The 22,481-nt window shown below is 36.9% G+C and overlaps 1 protein-coding gene across 6 annotated transcripts in view; it reads left to right on the forward strand.

Moving 5' to 3' along the window:
- Window positions 1-22,481, forward strand: part of LRRC28 (leucine rich repeat containing 28) — a 53,266-nt gene that overhangs the window by 570 nt on the left and 30,215 nt on the right. Inside the window, exons 2-6 of one of the 6 annotated variants that reach the window (XM_027465896.3) lie at window positions 99-242; window positions 1,888-2,116; window positions 6,040-6,080; window positions 8,580-8,617; window positions 9,367-9,504. In XM_027465896.3, the coding sequence (XP_027321697.1) occupies window positions 1,949-2,116; window positions 6,040-6,080; window positions 8,580-8,617; window positions 9,367-9,504 (385 nt within the window). In that variant the 5' untranslated portion in view covers window positions 99-242; window positions 1,888-1,948. Of the gene's footprint in view, window positions 1-94; window positions 243-1,887; window positions 2,117-6,039; window positions 6,081-8,579; window positions 8,618-9,366; window positions 9,505-22,481 lie in introns of those variants that run through there. The other 5 variants (XM_027465895.3, XM_027465897.3, XM_072043302.1 and 2 more) reach the window with 5 other exon arrangements.

Raw genomic sequence — 22,481 nt, forward strand, 5'->3', positions numbered from 1 at the left:
GCAAGTTCAGAGCATGGAGATGTGATCCATGGAGAAGGCGGAAAGCTTTGGGGTGTCTGTGTGTTTTCTGACCTAATATTTTGTTCTTTTAAAGGCAGAAATAAAAACTAAAAGCCATGCTTTTAAATGGAAAAAGCAGGGAGCGAGGCATGATCTCCACAGAAGCAGTCATCGTGCCTGAGATTGCTTCATACTTATCAGGGAGGATGAGCTTTCCTTCACTGTTTCTTCTGTAGCAGCAGGTAGTGCTTAAATGCTCACAGACTTAAAAATTCTGATGTGCCTCCTTGAGTTATTTTAAAGCTGATCACAGATGTGGAGTTTGTTTCCTCTACCCGCTGAACTAAGAGAGCTTCAGTATAGTTAGTGCCACAGGCCAGCAGTACCTGCATGCTGTCTCCTGAAAGTGACAGCCGATAGAGGCAACTGTTTGTTACAGCGATTTTTCTTCTCATGAAAACTGTTTAGCCTAACCTAAGTTAGCCCAATACTTTGGAATCTTAAAAAGAATTCTGAAAATGTTAGACCTTTGCTTACAGAACTGGTCTTAGTGTTTCCTGAATTGGGGATAGTTTAGGACTAGAAGAGGAGTGCAGGATATTACATCCGAGTTGTTAGTAGTATGCATGTCACACAATGAAAAAAAAATTGCTGTATTCTTCCAGAAGGGCATAGGTCATTGATAAAAGCCACTTAGCTGCGAATCAAGAGAAATACTAGAACTGATCAAGTAGTTTGGTCTACATGGATGGTCCGGTTCTCAGTCTCCAGCTGAGTTTTATTTCCAGTGGCTACCTTATAATCAGATAGGGTTATCAACAAGAAAGCCTATACTTAAGCTTCCAGTAGGTGTTATGAGCTATCTCTTAGTGAAAGAATAAGCTAAAACGAAAAACTTTACTGGTGGAAAACAGTTGCAATTCTTTTTTTTTTTTTTTTTTTTTAATGTAAATGAATTTATACACACAACTCTGTAGCAAACCTCCAACTTTAGATTTATAAATGGTCTGGATATATGATGTTTTCTTGAGTCCTGAGACAGTTGAAAAGACTGAATGTTGCTCTTACCCAAATCTACACAATGTAAGAATGACTAGAATTTTGGCTATATCTGCAGAAGAAGCTAAATAAAGTCTGGTGTCAGATACAGGTTAATTTTTAGCTTTTATTCGTACTTTGGTTTTTGGCTTTGACGTCAGTTAAAGCTTGATGCCTTGTTCTTTCTGTTCTTAATTTTAGTTAAGACAGCTGAAAGTCTGCAGTCACATCTAGCTCTTACTAAATTTTCTTGCTGTAGAATTTCCGCTATGCTGTTTCAAAATGGTCATGCTTGCTGTCCATCTTCAACGTCAAATGCAACTCATAAATATTCCTGATAGTTTTATATGCAGAAGCTTAGCAAACTATTGTAGCCTTTTGTCAGTCCTTCTTAAAATCTACATGAAGTTGTTTTAAGTGATCCAAACATGTGTCCTCTGATAAAGTGTTTATTTTGCTTAAGATACATGGATTCTTCGTAACTCTACAGAATAGATGTAGAACGTCAGTAGTGCTTAGGAGAGAGGTTTTTTCCTTCGTTTTTGGTGATGTCAGCTTTGACAAAACTGTCTAAAACGTCAATGGAAAATGACCAGGGAAAAAAGAAGCATTGTGTGATTATGTATGTCTTAAGATCTTGTTAGTGCTGGTCTGAATACTGAGACTTTATGCAGAAAATAGTCAAAAACTTGCTTCTGGCATAACTGGTGGTGTGGAGGTTCTGGGTACTTTATGTATTAATAGGAACAAGTGTGTTTTGAAAGACTATCAGCTGTAATAACTATTTCCACAAAAGAACGCGTGACATAAACCTTGATACTGTCTTTTTTTGCTCCTCTTGTCTCCTAGAAATGGGCCTGTTTTCAGAAGATGCAGTGCACTAGATGTAGTGCTTGGAACAAGATTAGTCATGGCATCAGAACTATGTAAAACAATCTCTGAGGCAAAGCTGGAAAGGCACAAGAACTTGTTCTTAAATTACAGAAATCTCCATCACTTTCCTTTGGAGTTACTGAAGGATGAGGGGCTGCAGTACTTGGAGAGACTTTATATGAAAAGAAATTCCCTGACCACATTGGTACGACAACCTCTTTATTGTGATGTTTACTGTCTGTGTGTTTATAAATTCTGGTTTTGGAACAGAGAAAAAAAATAGAGAATTTAAAAAGATAATGATCTTTTAGCAAGTCTGATCCTTGTTGATGTCATCTGATGCGCACTACAAGCATGCGGTTGTATTATGTTCTAACTTGCATGGGTGATGTAGAGTGTAATAAATGAAAGTTTATGCCATTCCCTCTATAGCCTTTTGGAGCTCTGTGAAGAATTGCTTTTTTGGGGGGTATTTCTTTTTTTTTTTTTTTGACTTTTAGAAGTCAAGCTCGGTGTCAGTGGTCGGGTCCTTTTACTGGTAGATACTGTGCAATCTAGGCTGCATTGCTTCATGGGGTTCAACAAGGTTTATCTTGGTGTGTGTCTTATTTTTACAGGCAATGCCAACCCCTGGGATTAATTCAGAGCTTGCTGATAAGGTGCCAGTGATCCCTTATGTCTGTGGGCTGTCATTGATGGGAAGAATAAAGAGATAATTTAAGGGTTGGGGTGGTCTTGATTTTGAGTGTTTTTTTGTTTGTTTTTTTTCCCTGAACTGAACAAATCTCACAAACTCTGTGAGCTTGGAATTCAGTGTGGGGTAGTTAGAGTTGTGTGAGCTGTTCTGACCTGGTAGAATTCTAGAGAGGCAAAGCTTGGCACTGTCAGTGCACTGAAGTTTCAAAGTAATTCAATTTTTTTTTCCTTGGGCTCCTCTGTGGTAGGGTAGTTAATTTAATAACCAGGGCAGGGTTTGGAGGGCTTGTCTACTTAAAATTCACTAAAATGGTATGTTTCTCAGTGCTTCCTGGAAGAAGTCCAGTACTTGCCTTAAGGAGTATTTTTTTTTTAAGTTTTGACAATGATGCATTAGAATTCCTTAATAAAGGTTTCGCTTCATATGGCAGGAGCTGAAAGGATTCTGAAGGTTTTATAGCGTATCTTCATCCTGAAAGCCACTTGTGTTTGCATGTACTATAGGAAATTATTTTGGCACTTCTTGGGAAAGTCCTCTGCTTAATGATATAACGGGCATACAGCATTCATGGTTAAAAATGCTTTCAAAATTAACCTGATGTAAACATTTCAGCTTTTGACGCTCAAATTCAGTGATTGTACAGTTGGAGTGGACCAAAATAGATCAAATCAGCAGCATGTTACGAAATAAGGCAGGTATCTTTTTGTGCATAGGAAGTTTCCTGATCTCTGTTAAAAGCAGGAGATTGTCCTTGGATACTGTTAAAGCATGAGCTTGAGCAAGGATTGTAGTCTGGGACTTCGTACTTATGGAAGAACCTAGGTAAATTGGAAAGAATCAAGAAAGCAGCAACTAAGGATTTTTAGAGAACAGAGTCTATGAGGAGAAGATCGAGAGATTTAGGTTAATTCCTCTTGTGAAAAGAGAAGATGGAGTTAAAAATGGAATTGGAGGAAGGGTGAGAACAGAGGTCATCAGTTTTTTATGAAGCAGTACTTTCATGAAGAAACTGTATTATTTTATGTCCATTGCTGGTAGGAAAGTAGTACTCGCGGGCTCAGTATAGTAGTAGTTGGTTACACAGGGAGGGGAAAAAAAAATCTCATTTCAGAAGAGCTGCAGACTGTAATAGGTTTTTGAGGGAAGCAGTATTCCTTTCACTGGAGACTTTTGAAAGAGAAAATGTACCAAGTTCTTTGAAGGGCGATCCTGTCTCAGAAGTGTAGCTGTAATGTCTCTTCCAGCCTTGTGCTTCTCAGTTTGTATGAGATAAGCATTAGCTTATCAATAAATACTTCTGTGTAGATTATGAGCAGTCATCAAAACAAAACCTTCACTATGTTTTTTTGGAGGTGGTGCTTCCTTCTGTCACTGTTCTTCTAACAGCTGATTCTGAGTTGAAAAACATTGACTAAAGGAAGCTTTGCTTCTCTTTTCTCTTCTAAAATTACTCTAGTCCTTGAAAGATGATTTGGATGAAAATGTCTGGAGTAGTTACGCTGTCGAAATTTGCGTACACCTTGCCTAGGAATTATTTTTTGTCTTCATTGGCAAGATGGAAATGAGAGGACTGATGTAGTAGATCAGAAAGCTGTACAGCACACCTGCATCCCCACGTCAAGTCTTATTGCTACTCCTCTTTTAACGTTTGACTGATACCATTACCCTTCCAGTGATCCTATTTCCTCATCTATAACAAGGAAATAAGTTTGCCTTCATGGCCCTGTCAGAAACATGATGTAGGTGTATAAAACAACAGTTGTTCTTAATTTACTGACTCAGAAAGTGCAATGCTGTCCTGTTGAGGCGAATCAGCAGGTTCACTTGCTGAAAAATATCCTGCGAGGGTGAGGCAAGCTTCCCTAAAGTGGTGGCAGAAGTGATTATTCATTTATCATTGTTATTTGTTGTTGTGTCACCGACAGACGGCAGTCTGCGTGTCGCTGACTTTTACTCCTCAGTAGATGGACAGATCGTGAATAGTTTTCATCTTAATGTTGTTGTGGGGTGTCGTATTGAATGACTTTGACTTAGAGCAGTTGGTTTTGCCATACTCAAGAAGATGAGCAGAATTTCTGTGATAGATTTCCCAAACTGTCAAATTGTTTCTCTTGAGTTTCTCTGTCTTAGAGAATGAAGCAGTTAAAAATAAAGCTATAAACCTCATGTACCAGGTGAAAATAGTTTGTATTTCAGATTAGTGGTCTTATTCTAATAAAGGGCTTAGAATGAAAGAGCGTTTTTTCATATTCCTTCATTTTTAAGTTCAAGTTTTGTTTCATATTTGTACTGAAGCATGTTGCAGCCTTTTATGTTTTGCTCAGATAAAGCTGTACCGAGTTGTACTGACGATGTGTACTGCAGCCAACGTGCCAGTAGGTGGCAACAGCTGATTAGTTGTAGCCTGTTTCTTGAGTCTTGATACCGATACATTTATTATGGAGCCAACATTTGTGGCTCCCTAGTTAAAAATAAATCATTTTTTGTGTCCTTAGATCAAGGATGTGGCATTTTGGTTATGTAAGAATATCATGTCATTAGTTTTTCAGGTTGGCGTTTCTTCATAATAAATTTATAAACACAATGTTAAGTATTTTAGGTAATAATACAGATTAAATTTACATGACAGTGCAAGTTGCTGGGTCTCTCTAAAAGGAAACTGACCATGTGATCAAGCCTCTTAAAGTTTGTGCATATATGGATAATGTAAAAAGTGGTCTTGTTCAGATAAAATCTGTTTGATGTGCATTTTTTTTAAGCAATGAAACGGTCTTAACCTTGGGTAACGTTAAGTGCCATTACCAACATGACATTTGGAACTTGGCAAGCCCATTTTGTGGTAGATGTTCCTGGTTATTAGAGCCATCAGGGAGCAGAACTGCAGCTAGGCATCAGCAGTTGGAAAACGATATGCATTTTAACATGTCAATATGGAAATCTGCTTCATTCGATTCAGCACTTCTGGTTTGGTGGTTATTGATTAAGCTACACAAGTTTGTCAGCCTTACAAAACAAAATACATTACGGTTAGATATCTTGTATAGTTCCTGTTCTGCTTAGTTTGTAAAGCTTACGGCTTTTTATCAGTCTCTCAGCTTCAACTAATTCATTTTAATATATTTTCAAAAGTGAGGTTTTATGTTCCATCTTTTCAGCCCTAGAAGTCTGCCTACCATTTGCTTGAGGGCATGTGAATTTCACCTCCAGGCTGTAGTTCAGTTTCAGGAATGAATTGCTTGCCCTTGATATATCCCAGATTGCACTGATGGAGAGTATGTGGGGGTGTGGAGATAGGGTATTGTATGCCAACTCCTCGTTGCAGCTTTCCTCTGACTAGCTGCTAACATGTTTTAGAGTTATTAAAATGAGTTGGGTACTCAATATGTCTGTTCTTTGTTTTAAAACCTAAAAAATCTCTAACTCTTTTTCAGCCAGAAAACCTTGCACAGAAGCTTCCAAACCTCGTGGAATTGTGAGTTTGTGTAGGACTTCTAATATATTTTTATTATGCTGATCCATCTTATCTTAAAATAATTTCATAATGTATTGCTTGTACATAACCTGTCTCTTAAGTGTGAAGGATTTTCTTGGAGGGAAAGAAAGGGTCATTTTGTGTTGGTTTTCTTTCTTTCTTTTTTTTTTTTTTAACAGGTACATCCAGATCTATTCAGTCATGTATTTTTTTTTTTATAATTTCTAGTTTACTGTATAACAGGATTTGTTATGCAAATGTCTAAGCTATTAAGGGAAGAAGAAAGCTTACCCACAGCTCCCGTGCAGACTGTTGTCACCCTGACAAAGCACTGAACCTCCAAAAGCAATGGCCGTGTGCTTGCGACAGCGACAGAGCAACAAGTTACTGCCTCCAGCACACCCCTAGTTGCTGATTGCCAGCTACTATGGATATTATCATTCTTGATTTGCTGATTGTAGACTCTTCTTATATTGGAACCTAGTCAGACTTTGTCAAATAGGAGCAGAAATGAGCAAGTGGGGGTAGTAACTACTTAATAATGATGGCTGTAGGCAGAATAGTTTATCCAATCCTGTCCAAAGAATGGATGTCATATGAACTGTTTTATTTTGGCAATTAATTTGAAGTTGTAAGTCCTGAGCCAACGATTTGTTCCCTCCCACTTTTTTTTCCTTGTCAGGCTCTGATTTCTTTGCATAATAGCATTGGGAGGTTGAAAGGGACACCCCCTTATAACTCATTTGGTTTGCTTTGAATTAGTAATTGAGGGACCATTGATTTTGTTTATTTAAGGGAAAGCTCCAAAGAGGTGGAGGTGTATATCTGAGTAGGCTGATGCATTCAGGTGTCAGATCTTGTCATCATAATTTGGCCCTTGAAACCACACCTTTCTGGTACACACGACCATAATTGAGCAGTTTTGTAGGTCACTGCAGTCTCCAACTTGCTTAAGAAACAGTCTTGTCTCATCATGCCTGAGCCTTATGAGTCTGTTTATGCTCTGAAGCAGTAAAATAAATATTTTTGTACTTGATATGATTAGTGTTTAATGATTTGCCACAGGGCATCAGGAAATCTCCATGTTATCTGATGAAGCCTTTAGCCTGTGTAAATTACGGCTTAAAATAATCTCTTACAAACACTGAACTGTAGGAGTCCGACCTAATAATTTGGGGTTCAGCAAGCTTAGGTGTACGACCGTTATCCCATGCATTATAGTGGCCTACAGAGAACTGTAGTGAGCCCATGATTTGCGTAGCTCTAACAGTACGTGTCAATTTCACACCAGTCAGTTTAAGAACTTCACTACTGTTTGTTTCTATGTGTATTGTGTCTGTCACTGAGTTACTTGTAAATCCTCATCATATACATCTTTTAACTTGCCTGAGTGAAATAGTCACAAGTATTTTCAGGAACTGCAGCTGAAATGAGTAGGAGAATTCTCATCCTGAGGTTATACGTAAGGATTTCTCCGAACAAACATATCAGCTGTCCCTGTGTTTCCTACATTTCTAGGAAACTTTGAATGTCTGCAATTTTTAAAGAAAAAGAAGGCTCAGGTGTAACATGCAGTTTAGGTGTTCGTACTTCTTTTTCCTTGTACTGCCTCTACCTCACTGAAAAGACAAGCTCCTGCTCTTGGAAATGCTGTTTGAATAGAATGGAAAAAAATGTGCTGTGCAAACAAACCACTTTGTGTGCCTTAAGCAACTCAGCACTGAATATTCAGTATTTCTTCAAAAATATATCAATACTTGAAAATTGTTGCTATTCTTTTCTACAGGAACCATTTATTTGTTTGCAGCAATGATGATTTTAGATATGAAAACTAAAATATACAAAATCACATAAAATAATTTTTAAATTCCTAGTAGTGCTGGAAGAGTTCCAGCAGAGGGTGCTGAATATTTTTAATGAGAGATCTGGTCACCCTCAGTAGCTACCTAAGTGACAATGGTAATACTAGGCTTTTATCTGGAAAAATGTCATCTAGATTTGAAATAACCAATTGAGGTGAATTGATTATGTGTGTTTCTTCAGGCAATCAATCATGGTGCAAGATTTTTTTCATGTACAGCGAGCAATGTGTGTAATTGGTATTTCTTGTGTGGGTTTGAGTTTTTTTTGTTGTTTTAACCTGTTTTTGGTGTGGGATAACCTGGTGATTCATGGTATGGTCCATTTTGGTTATTCTTTGTGCTTTATTTTTCTTGTTTTCTTACGACTCTCAAAACTTAAGCCCATTATTCTAACTGTGAATGTTATATTTTAAATAATTGTTATTGCTTTATTTTTATGTTAATCATTTAATAGTCTAAGTGAAACTTAAACTGGCAACTGCCAAGTATTTATGCAGTTTCCATAGCTTTTGTGGTTATAGAGAGGTTTCGAGGGTGCTCTTTAAGTCTGAAATTGGATATTTTAAAAACTGATTATGTAGCAGAAGTCCTTGAGGGTAACAGGTGGTATCCTCTGCTTTTTTTCTCCTCCCCCCAGGTACCTTCATTCAAATAACATAGTTGTTGTACCTGAAGGTAAGTAATCTACCAGCTCACACAATAAGTGGCAGGAATCATGAAATATTCATTTTTCTTCTTTGATGAGGCCTATTTTTCCTTTATTTTCCCATAAAACATTAAAGATTTTTTGTACAAAGCATACCAGTGTAGCCCTTACTTGATAATATCCTTGTTTGCATTTTATTACATTCTTTTAATGAATTATCAAAAGCATTTAAAGGCTATTTGCTTCAGTTCTAATTGAAGAAACTGAAAAGGCTAATGGCACTTAACTACAGAAATTAAAATCCAGAGCATCTTCTGCTTTGAGCTGGTTACCATCCAGAATAATATGCTGCTTTAGGTTTTGAAACCTGAAGTATTGAGGATTTGTACTGGTTTTCCTTCCTTGCACTAACAGTAGAGTTGTGTCTCTATCCTCAGGAAAGTACTTTCAGCTCTGTCTGAATTTCTAGATTGGATAGACTCAAAGCCAAGGAATGGAAAAATATTTCAGAGCAGAATCATCTGAGGAAAATCTAGAATTTGAAATATTCTGTGTACATCCTTTTCTTTCTTTCTCCCCATCTCATTGCCATCACTACTGTTAGATAGGTGAGCATTTCCACCAACTATGTCATTCAGTTGTCAGACTGGCTTTAATGCATCAAAATCTGCTCAGACTTAGGTGTTAGGTGCTGTGGCTTTTTATCCCCTCATAGTCCTATTAAGATGTTAACATTACTGTTGGGTCACATTCACGTTTTAATCTGTTCTCTCACAAGCCATTGGCTCCCTCGTTAAACTGCAGTTTCTGGACCTAAGTGATAATGCCCTCGAAATTGTGTGTCCAGAGATTGGTCGCCTGAGATCTTTACGTCATCTTCGCTTGGCTAACAACCAGCTGAAATATTTACCTGCAGGTAAGTACAAATGCGTGAGGGATTAGAGCAATGACAAAATCCATTTGAACTTAATTTGCACAGTGATCTGCTCTAGGTTTATTCAGGTCTTAGAGCTGAAGCATGGTGCAACTTGGATTTAAAGAGGAGGCAGGGATTGCTGTTGTACTTCATTGTGCCAGGTGCATTTTATACTTAAAAAATAAGATGCTATATGGACTTGAGGTAAAGAAAAGTCCTGAAAAATGTTTCTGCAGGGGGAAAAAAAGTATTTGTATAACAGTGTTCGCCGTTGTAACAAGAAAACATTGAATTTCTTCAAGAAAACATAAAACGCTAATGACAAATGTCATTATGATAAAATGAGGTTTCTTCTGGTTTTAGAGAATATGAAGTATTCCAGCCTTTCTTCTGTCTTTTTAGCCAAAGAGCCTCATACTTCTTCTGCAAAGACATGTGTCCAGTAGCTTTGCCTATGGCAGTTCCACCTTACTGTGACAGTAGATAACAAATGTTGATCTTTCTAGTTTATAATAAAAAGGCAAAATTTATTCAAAGTAAATGTGACACAAAGTCAGAAAGAGTTGGCCATAGGCAGATTTTGAATTATTTTTTTGCCTTCTAAATACTTTGATAAGCAGAAGTAACAGATTCATCATCTTCCATCTCCCATCTATCTTTCCAGATAAGACGACAATGATTTTTAATTTTTTTTTCATTGTTTTATTTTTAATCTTGCTCTGGGATATTTGAGTTTTCTGATCTGTAGAGATGACAAAATATAAGGTCATTATTTCAAAAAATAAAGCAAAAAAAATGTAACTTAGTCTAACAGGACTAGCTTCTGGCTCGAATTTTAACAAAGTTCTTCAATGTGACTTTCATGTGCTTGTACGTTCACATGGCTTATTCTCAAGAAATATTCTGTAGTGGTTCCTTGAAGTCGTGGTTGCAGAAATCTAGCTGTCCTTTCCTTCTACTTCTCTAGGCATAATAAGCTTTGTAGAACAAGTCAAAGAATGATTGTGATTAAGGAAAAAAGGCTATTTAAATGCTCTGGAATGAAATTAGATAAACCTGTTAAACGTTATGACCCAAGGCCAGTAAAATTTCTATCAATTTTAAGATGTCCTACATTCAAAAGAAAGGAGTGACTTGAGTGTGCTTTATGTTCCTCAAAGATAATTTACCTTATGGTGCTGTACCATGAAAGAAAGACTTGTTCAAAGAAAAAGTGACACATTTGCTGCAAAACTTCACACATTAACTTAAAAAGGTTCCAAAAAAGACTACTTTCAAAAGGATAATTTACATTACTAAAGAGTTGATTTCAAGTCTACCACATTTGATTAGGAACTGGTATCGACTGCATAGAAAAGCTGCATTAAATATCCCCTGAAGTTTACACGAAATTTGGTACTGAGCATCATCACTAAGCGCATTTTGTTTTGAGTCCGTGAAAATTTTGCATATTTAGAAATAATACTCCTGTAGCTACTTTTAAATTGGAGAATCCGGGGATGTCTGGTCTTTGTTTTGCTGGTAGAGTACCACTGATGTATACATTTGCCATCACTTCTATCATAACTACTCCTGTCTGTTCAGGTGCTGTCACTGTCAACGTGGCTGGATGTCATACAGCTTATGTGTTATCAGTCCAAGCAAGATTAATCTTTCACTTACACGGGAGAGTTTGCCCAGCTAATCTACTGCATTGAGCGTTTCCTAAACGTAACGTTTCCTGAAAAGGGCTTTTGTGCATGTTTTCTTAGTTTTATTTAAACAGATTGTGAGGGTTTTAAAGATGACTTTATAAAATGTATACTCAAGTTTGAAAATGCCACTGATACTCAGCAATTGAAAAGTAGAACCAAATAGTAAGTTTTGATGAATTGTTCTCAATTATATTGGTAGCATTAATCTTCATAACAGAGTGTTAAATAGCATTCTGTCAGGAAAACTAGCAAAGCTAATAAAACAAAGCCAGATGAGGTGTGATTTCACTGGGTTGTTGCTAACTGTGTTCTTTACGGTAGATACAGCATTGCAGCAAAGATTAGGCAAAAACAGCCCTTCATTCCTTTTAGTGATTCGTAAAAACAGTAAGTTACCACTGAAGATTAAATTTAATTTCTGCAAATGGAGCAGAATTTAAAAAAGCTGCATTAAAGAAATGACCACTGCCTTTACCTGAAGGTTACTTGTGGAAGTAACTTTTCAAAACCTGTGACCATTATTTTATCTCCGACTGCACAGATATCACACAAGTGGCAGTGAACCCTTTATCACAGCAGTGGATCCAGTTAAGAAAGGCTGATCACTGTTCACCTTGGGTAACCGGATAGGCCAACCTGCAGCACAGTGATGTCATCCCATAAAAAGCTTACTTGGGAGTTGTTGACCTATCATTCCTCTCGTCTCTCCTTTCCCAGTGTCTGGTGTTCCAAGTACTCTCAGTTTTTGTTAAAACTACGTGGATATTTATAAAGATGGTGCCCCCTCTTTGTAGCAGCTGATTAAGGATACAAATAAATCTCTTCAATACATCTGTGGAGCAGTTGGATGGTAAATGGTGCTCAGACACTTAGGGCACATTGCTATTGCACTTGATATTTTGAAGAATGGTTTCTGTTGTCATTAGTTTGTCATTAGTTGAGTAAGAATGGAAAAGCAATGAAGCTAATAGCATGTGGTAATTTATTACCAGTTTTAAATGTTTTTGTGCCACAGTTGTGCTGTTAACATTCATTGTTAGTATTTGTTTCATTATAGAAAATTCAGCATAGCTTTAATTTTAAAACATTTCAAACGGTCATCACAGGCATCCTTTAGACTCTAACAAAGGGTGAGTCTGTCCTGCAGGTTACCTTCAATGTGATGGGCACGAAGGTTTTAGTCTTTATATACCTGTTTTCTTACAGCTTGTTGGAATTGAGTAATTTGAAGACCTCTGTTCTTTCTCAGGTTTGGTCATGTCTGTCCAACTAGTTTTAAGAATCTATTTTGAGAGAGGATGTGGGGGAGAACGACAAAAATACATGCAGGCAGCATGAATGCATTGGCCTTGGTTTCCTAAAGAAGTCAGACAGCTTGAGACTGATGGGGGAGAGAAGGGTGTGATGAAGCATGGAAACCGTGTTGCTTGGAGATGAGAAAGTACCTTCTATACTGTAGCACTCCTGTAGTGTAAATAATAATCGTACCTTTGTGCTCAGCAAACACGACCAAATCAGTGTCACTGGTCGATAACATCATGCACTTTGGTCTCAGAGCAAGCACCTTGTTGAATTGCATACAACCACCGAAACCATGCGGCTTTCCTCACACGTCTACACAGTGGTGTGAGAGCTTTGAAAGATGATGGAGCTGAACTTGTTGAAAGGCAAATAGCAAAAAAGGTCCAGAATAAGCATGTTGAAATTGAAATTCTCCCGAGTGCTTTTTTCATTAAAACACTGAGCATTTTTTTGCTCTGTAAACTGTAAGTCTAATAGCATCTGTCCCAAACAATTTATTGGTTCTTTCATATGATGCTTGAATCTCTAATTCTTGAACATCAAGTAAACTTCGGTGAAGCTTTCTACTGTGTAACTATAGCACATTACTCATCTAAATTCTTGAGGACTATTTGGAAATATGTAATGCCAGAAATCCTTTTTGAAAAACCTTAGTTGTAGCATAAATCAGGATTGATGTCATTTCTTGTTATAACAATAATTTAACTTTGTTATAGCTTAACTTTTAAAGCTTTCTTTGTATTCAGAGAGTTGATGTTTAATTTTAATTTATAATTGTAGCTATTCCTATTACTATGTGTTGTCTGAAGTAAATTTCTGAACCTTCTGACTTAGAAACGACTACTTAGCTCCCTTTTTTCCTGACATTTATAAAGTGTGTATATATATAGTATATATTACATGTTCAATTCCTTTCATGCTTGAGAAATTATATTTATTTTGCCTTTTTCTGTAAGAAGTACTGTATCACTTGCAAAAAAAATAAATAATAATAATCCAATAAGCTGTACTGGAACAAAGATTAGTGAGGAGTCCCAAAGCTACATTTATCTCAGCTTTGGTGTGTTTCCATTCACACTTGGCTTTACTTTAGCCTCAGAAACTTTTGATGTGAATTGATGGTTCTTCAGGTTTACGTTTTGGTCCTGTAGGTGGTGAATGCATGTTTGAACAACAGATAACTGAAAAGAAGGTGGGTTATACGCGGTTGGACTTAAGTTTTGTGTTTGACAAGGATTAGGCTTTTGATTGCACATTGCTTGACAAACACTTCTCCTTAGAAATGGCAAGTCGTAGCATCTTGTTCTAAGATTTAATTAAAAATGAGGTTATGTTTACTCAGCACATGTTGGAGTTAATTATAGATTTACTAAAATGAAGAGCTTAATGTTTTGCCAAGTCAAGAGCAAAAGCTAAGTAATTAAACAAAGAATAGGGTATGGTTTATGATCCCAGCACATCTTTTGGCAAAATTCCCGTTAAGATGGAAAAAAATACACATATCAGCAGTTGTCTTTATATGGGCTAGACCAAGTTTCCATTTGTGTTTGTTGTCAGGGAACAACTCTTAAATGCTGCGAGCTGAGTGCATTGATCAGGCAAAAACATGCAGTCAAATAATAACAAATTTTACATAATCTGTGTGATGATAGTTCTTTGATCTGCAAAGTGAAAGTGCGGGTGACAAGGGAGCACTCGCGGTGGTGGCTGCAGGGAGGTGCAGGTCTCTGCAGGACTCAAGCCCAGGTTTAGCAGATGCTCTTTCTTCCCCGTATAAGGAAACACGTTGCTTCCATTTCGAGCTGACATTTCTGTGTTCTCCTGAGATTACTGCATATTGCATCCACTTGTTGCCATTTTGCTTCGTTTAGGTTGAATCTGATGGAAAAATTATTTGTATGCCTTTGCTATTTTTGAAGTACAGACTGCAAAAATATTTAGGGGAGGTTAGTGATATATATAATCTGCATTTCTATTCAAATCCTTTTTCTTTAAGGCAAATTGTTTTAGAAATAAAGTCAGTTTAAGCCTCATTAAAATACATTTGTAGACTTATAAAACTTCAAAGCATTTGAGAAAGATCCTGTGAAGCTGATAAGGGAGTGTTATCCTCATTTTACAGATGGAAAAAAGTGTTTTTAACAGAAGTGATTTGCTCCAGGCCACAGCAGGAGTCAGTGTTAGCCAGAAATAGAATTTGGGTGTTCCCATTCCATTTGTGAAGACCACACCTTTTTGAGGTTGGTCGTATTTAATATTGGGGAGGACTGAGTCTTCCTACCCGTTATTAGGAAATGAGTAATTATCTCTCCATAACTAATAACCCTCTAAGTTAGTAGGAGATATAGTGGTAAGATCAGTGAGTTGTTGTAACTGAAACAGTGTGTGTTTCCAGAAGGCTGGAAGAGTTTGTGAAGATGAACTTGGAAAAATATTACTTAAATACAATGCCATTTTCTTTTGGATAGGTAACTTCAGGGGTAATGATAGGAAGGCTTCAGTCACTATTAAAATTATAAATCAAACTATAATTGTTGATTGTATAAACTGCTCTGCCTGTTTATAAAGTAACTCTAGGAGCGTTAATGTTAGTTGATAATTGCGAAGTAAAGCAGACCTAGCAATATGCTTTGCTAGCTGGGGGCACCAGAAGCTTTGAGATGTGAGAACTGCATGTTTGTTTTTCTTTTTTTTTTCCAAGTCACCATAAAGTACAATATCTGTATTTACTATTCATACCAGTATTTCACTGGTAAAGACTTCTTGAACATTCAGCTTAGTAATTCTGAATAGAGCTCAATATAGGGTATTTCAGTAAATCTTAATTAAGAAGTTATGTTTACATGCCTTTCCCTACCTCCCTTTTCACAGTAGATTTCCACTGATCGGGGCTGCAGCATGCCAATAATGCTATTCTTTTTCTGGACCTGACATGGAAATATGTAGTCTAACTCACTTATTAAACTTGTTTTCCATATTTTGTTTTAGAGTCTTCAAAATGAGGGGGTGGAAGAAAGAATACATCTGTGGGTTTGGTGGTGTTTTTTTTTTTTTTTTCCCTATATTTCCCTTCTGCTTTTGTTACTGTCTCTGATTAGGATACGTTGCTTTGATACATATTAAAGCACTTTTTTTTTTTTTATAATGATTGGGACTTTAAAAGCTAAGGCACAAACTGATGCAGACCCTGTTCTTTTTTTCAGAGCTGGCATAACCTTAGTCCACTCTGCTTTCCTAATTTAGTAACATGTATAAAAATATGCACGACGGGACAGGTTTGGTACGCCAGGCACCAATCCAGGAGTGTGGTGTTTTTAAGTAAATGGACTTGTGGGGATTTGAGGAAAACATAGATTAGGTTACATGAGCTTTGCACTTTGTAAGTCTGTGACTATTTAAAGGAGCATGGACTCTTAAATAAAAATCTCTCCCAGTTCTTATCATAATATATTGTTTGTTCTGAGGCACATGATGTCTTAATTTTTTATTTAAAACAAAATTTTTTTTCTTAGCACAAATTGTTTTATACGATAAACTAAATCCAGCAATGGTTTGTTACACAGAACATAAACTTTACCAGAGTCAGTTTACCGACTGAAATTAACACTAGCTATTATATTCAACAAGAAAAGCATTTTCCTTAACTAAATTAATGTAGAACTTAGCAACACTTGCCTGTTAGTGTACTTTTAACATCAGAATTAGTAAGGCTTCAGTAATTATGCTGTAATAATGTAGAAGTGCAACAAAAATACCTTAAAGTATCTTTAAGACATACTTGGGATTTCTAGGAGGAAAAGACTTTGACACATTTTGATTTTGCTGGCTACCATACAGCCCTATCTTGACAACCCATAAGAAAGATATTTTTTAATAATAAAAAATTCCATTGAAAATGGAAATGATAGAAGAAAGTCGTCTCAGAAGAGCTGAGAACAAAATGGCCACATGGATGGTTACTGACTGTTGTTGGGCTTGGTGACCTAAATAGAGGTGACCAAAGCACAGGGTAGGGTATTGTACCAGTGGTGTTCCTTAACAGATTAGCTTTCATGCATGTCCAAACACAGTGGTGCCTATTTAATTAAAGGATGTTGGTGGTGTGAGATTTTGTAACAGAGTCTGCATTGCTCAAACATTTGGTTTGGTTTAAATTCTCAGGAGGACTACTAGTACTTCTGAGTGCTTTAAATTTATGGGGAGGGAAGTGAAGACAGATTAAAAAAAAATCCATTAAATTCTTGGAAATTTTTATGAACTGAAGTTTTTCTGTATACCCTAAACTGTGTAGTGTCAGAATGAGTCATCTGTACATACAGACCTGTTCACTATTCTCTATTTGTCTGCTTGCCCTTTCTTAGGTATTTTTTTTGATACTTCCGTGCCACTTCCCTTCATCGAGGGTCTTTTGAAAGCCTCTTTGTTAGTATTACACAACATTTTTTAGTACACTGTGAAAGGTTTGTAATGTTGCTGGATGCTGATAGCAAAAACACTAGTATAAACGTGGTCAGAAAACTTCTACAGCTATATTTTCAATTTTAAATGTCTTTCTAATATAGATTTTTTTCTGTTGTTCCAACTCTTCTTCTAGATAGGCTTGTATTGGGTGTACTGGAACTGAAATATTTCCTGTAACTGCATCAGAAATGACGTTAAGAAACAACAAAAAAATAACCAAAACATCTCCTTCAACAATGGCCTGTGGTATTGCTTATTATGGTGTTGCACAGCAGGTTGTAAGAAATGCATGTGCTAAGTGTGTATGTGTTGTAATTCATTAATCAGGAAACTAATAGGAAACAGTTGGAAGAAGCCATCACTGTAACATTTAAATCGTGTATTCAAATATTGCTTTGTGTACGAGTGGTACTGGGCTAGCAAATTTAACTTAACGTTTGCTATTGTCATTGAGCTAAAATACTGGAAAAAGCATCTGGAAATGAAGCTATTTTAATGGCCATGTTGTATTTAGTAATAAGAAAAAAAAAAAAGAAATCTTGATGTGGCTCAGTTCATTTCCAAATACCTGCAGCTTTATGAAACGTAGGTCTTTAAAACAGCTGTGGTCATTGCATGTCTGGAAAAATGAAAAATGATTAGGGACAAATTGAAATTGGTGTCATGGTCTCACGTCAATAACTTGAAGGTTTAAATCCTATTGAGGTAAAAGCATAGAGACCAAGGTTCTATCAAGCATCAGGGTTTTCTGATATTCGTTTTACAATACGTAAAAGTTGCTCAAAATGTACAACTCTTTACTGATCTCAACTTTTTTCTTGTATGTTTTAGCAAGATTATTCGTGTTCAGTCACACTTTTTTCTTAGGTCACATCATTTTTTTGATGATCCTTTTATCTGGAATATCTGCGTCTGGTTGAGTTTGACTATTTAATAGATGAACAGTATGCTTATGCAGTTGCTGAGCTCATATATAGATTTCTGAGTGTCTTAGAGAGGAGTGCAGTATCTCACAATTTCAGACCATGTTAATTACATTTAAATTCTTTCTTTGATACTGGCAGAGGATGATTGACCTGTAAGGGTTCCCGCTTGGTCTGATAATTCGTAATGATCACAATTCTTAATTAGAGTTTTGGTCTCATCACATCTCTGGAAAGAGACATCTCTCAAAATGACACCATTTGATTTCTAATCATTAACATTTTTTATTATATTCCTGGTAGAGCAAATGTCTTTAAAAGATAAGAATATATTAGTGCAAGACTTCCTGTGACTTGATGGTGTCCAGTTTATCTTCCATTTTGATTTCCAGTGACACATCAAAATCTCCTGTGTGTGTTTGTGTGAGTATATTTTCATAGACCTAGAAAAGTCCATTGGTTGCCATTTGTTCCCTACTATTTCACTTGAGGTCCTTTTGCAAGGTATCGTGCATCAGACTTGCAGAATCTGGCCCCACCGTTCCCATACTTCCCCTCTGCCAAACCGTTCCTTTCCATCTCTGAAAAGCAGTTAGTAAGAAACGTGGTGAGGTGAAGGTGAAATCAGGACGGAGGAGAGGAGAGCCAACGTAATAATTACAGGAGGGCTCTCAAGCCTGTTGTGCTTCTGGCTTTGCAGCACTCCACTTGTGAAAATCAAGATCTTTGCAGGAACACGTATGTTTTCTAAGCTTTGGGCCATGGGCTTTTCCCCCTAAAAGCCCCCTCAAGGGCTTTTAGGTAGTAGCTGAAGAAATTGTGCCAAGACAAAGGAGTCTGAATGCTGCTTGTAACGTGGAGGTACTTGGACCGTACGTGCATTCCTGGGAGTATGGGAGCAGATCTAGCAGGATCCTCTGTTGTTGGGAGATTTGGTTCTGCCTCTTGAATCCTGGCTCGCCTTCTGTTCAGCAGTCGTTGGTTTCTCAAGTCACTGTAAGCCCTGTTTCTCCAGGGGTTTTCTTCCTGTCTGTTGGGGGTGGGCTGGGGTTTTGAAGATGTTGAGTGTGCTTTAAGTAATCGTGACAAGCACTGATTTAAAGTTTAAAACTTTATGAAGATGTCAGATCTTATAAATAACTGTAGCAATACAGTAGTTATGTTGCATGTTCTTAGGCCTTTTTATTAAATAAGTCTCAAGTAGAATTCATTTAAACACATTTCATTAAACAGAATCACATTGTGTTATTTTAGTAAACCCAGATTCCTCAGTAAACTGTTAAAATGCAGGTTAACAATGTCATATCCATGTAACCTCTAAACTTTAAAAACAGTCTGTCAGTCACACAGCATATACAAAATATTAAATGGAAAAGGATTTGATATGAAATCCCGATTTTTAATAAAAGAGTGAGGTGTCTTTAGGTGGTAATGAAATCCATAATAGGTCAATATGGAAATTCTACTCCTATGCTCAAGTAGTTCATTCAGTGATGTACTAAGTAGTCTGACAAATATCCGACAGAAGAAATGACAACAGGAATGTCTAGGGTACACGAGCAGAGAAGTCTGATGGAATTAATCTACCTTGCTCTTCTCTCTACTGTTACTGTTGCTGGAGCTGCCACTTAAGAACAGAGGACTTCTGGAAGTCTCTTGACCTTTGAATATGCTCCCAATGACATGCTGAGCCGGAGGCCACAAGACAAAAGTGGGAAGTTTTATGCAGCAGTATATAACTTTACAGAACATTAAGTTGTCATTGCTGCTTTGATCAGTGATAGAGTATAGTTTGATAAAACTCAGATAAACGGCTTCAGGCTGTACCATCAAAACAATGCATTCTGTTCCTTTTAGTTTGGAAAATGCGTTTCTACAGTCTCTTAAAAAGTAGAATGTGCTTGTGATAACTGATTAGACCTGGCACACAGACCTAAATAATGACGGTCAAATAAAATGATTTGGGTTTTTGTGTTTTGATTGTTTAAAAGCTTGGAATCAGGTTTTATGGGGAAGACTCACTGTGACACAGCTATATAGAGCAGGAAAAAAGCTTTGAAAGTGGTCAAGATTACATTTGAATTCAGTGTTTATTCCATTTGTGGCATTTGCTTTGTGTGAGGTTATTGACTACATAACAGAGGAGGCGGACTGGAGGTTTTCTGGTTGGCTTTGGTCAGTTTTACTCCAGTGGAGTTGAATCTGAGATGTAGAAAAAGCAGACTACTAAGAATTTAATTCTGTAGGTATGTAACTCTGTGTTGTAGTCTTGCACTGAGTGTTTGAAGGTATTATGTATATAAATGCATTTGGAAATAGGTTAAAAACTACCAAAACTAGTATTTGTAGTTCTTTGAATTTCATGCACTATCTACGTAGACCCCAAAGCTCTACAGATCATTGTTATTCCAATGATAGCTCCAGAACATCATTTTCCATCCCCCAAATTCTTTGTAGCATCTGATATTTTTCCTAAGTGAGGTGATATGAGGCTTCATTGCTAGGCTGGTTGGCTTCCTGTACAGTTGTCTCCAGTGCTGTGGAAAATGAATGTAGTCACCAAGGAGTATTATGACAGCGTGTTTGGATCTATCTTAAGATGTTGTGTTTTTTTTTTTTGTTTTTGTGCTTGTTTTAAATCAAATCCAAAAAGTAATTGTTAGGGTTGTTCAACTTGATTTTTGCATAAGGAGAAAAAAAAAACAAACACATAAATATGTTAGTTACTGTAACTTTTTAAAGTTGTCATTCCCCTCCCTTCTTCCCTCAGCATGCTGCATCTATGACAATACAGCTTCTGTGGAATTTGATACAAGGTTTTCTCCATGCCTTGGCTGGCCACAGTCATGCTCAGAGCAGCAGACCTTAAGGTTAGCATGAGGTGGGTTCTTCTTGCACAACATGTACGTTAGCCTGCCTTTACTTTGTGAGGGGAAGAATATGGGACTTCGAAAAAGTCTGTTCTGTTGAGAGTGTCTGTTACTGGAAAAATTGCTTATTAGTGAGAGTCAGCGTATTCCAATAAATTAATCTGGAGCTGAGCGATCAAGTTGTGCCTAATACCAGGCTAACTTCCTAAGTAAAGGAATTTCAGAAGTTGATTTGTAACTCATGTCAGCACTAAATTCTTCTGCTGATGACTGATACTAAAGATCTGACTTTATTGATTGCCTGGTTCAAGACATATGTGATGTATATGAAGTTCCCTTCAGAAACTTCATAACAGATGCTCTTAAAAATACTTTTAAGAGTCTGCCTTTTAGATCTGTTCAGTGAAACTGAACTTAAAGGGTTTTTTAAGGTGCTTGGGGCCTGTCTCTCAAACATTTGCCAATAGCCATTCACAGGGGTGAAGACAGATGTGTATTGACAAGGCTGAGACTTAACCTACAAAATTTTGAGAGCTGGATGTATGCTGAGAAGGACGTTTCATATACAAACTGTGTGTGTGTGTTCGTAGAAAGAAAACTTCTTTAATACACACAATATGCTCAATGGCATTTAGGCTTTTAGAGAACTTCAGCTTTGAACAGATACTAAATTGTGGGTCTTTTTCATCTGAATTATTTCATTGCTTTGTAAGTGTGAGAAAAAGGATATGGTAACAGTAACAGGTTGGTGAAGTGCAGGTTAACACGAGAAGTGTTGTATTGCTTTCAGTGTAGGACACTGCCAGAGGGCTCTGACTTGGTTTTGCTGCTCTGACCTACTGCGGGAGGATCCTAAGCAAAGGCCAAGTGAGCCATACAAGCATAACCAGCTTCTCAGTAGGATTATGACCATGCTAACTGTCTCTGCCAGCATGGTTTATAAATAAGTGGTGAAAAACTGCACTTTGTTGTATCCTTCACCACTGTAAGATTAGTGGAAGTTAAAACAGCATGCATCTGCTGTGACAGCACATGGCTGAGGCTTGCTCACAAAATTCAGTAGCTGTTAGTTCAGGAAATGAAATTGTCGCAGTCATTTGCTGCTCACGTTTCATGTAAAACCTCTTACTAATTTGAAAGAAATGGAGATGATGTTGTAAGAAGTAAACATTTGTGACTTAAAAAATAGCTCTCAACCCTAGTTTTAGTCGTTTTTATAGGGTTGGATGCTGAAAGTATAAAGGCTTAAAAGTCTAAAGGGAAAAAGAATAAGTTTAATATTAAAGTTCTATATGAATGTAGCTTTCTCTCGTTGATTCTGTGTTTTGTTTTTTTTTTACATAGTTTAGGGACAGTGATGAGCTATATTAACGGGTAGTTGATTTTATGTGCGCATTAAGCGAATACAATTCACTGGTAGGCTGTGAGTGGTCAGGGAAGCTTGGAGAAAAAAGCAATTCAGTCTTTGGAAGTGAATAAACCCAAACTGTTAGTGCTGTGTAATAGAAGAATTTTAGAGTGCATCTGTTTTCATGTTGATCTTGCTGGCCAAATATTGTATATGTACCATTGTGGGAAAGTTAAATGAAAATACTACTTATTATCAATATCTTTGTTCTTACTCAGCTAGTCTATTAATTAAATGGAGGCAAAATAAAATGCGTCATTTAAGGGAATCAATTGTAAATGGGAAAAGCCTTTAAAGAAAATGTGTATAACTGGAGGTA

This window comes from Anas platyrhynchos, chromosome 11 (assembly GCF_047663525.1).
Source record: "Anas platyrhynchos isolate ZD024472 breed Pekin duck chromosome 11, IASCAAS_PekinDuck_T2T, whole genome shotgun sequence".
NCBI lineage: Eukaryota > Metazoa > Chordata > Aves > Anseriformes > Anatidae > Anas > Anas platyrhynchos.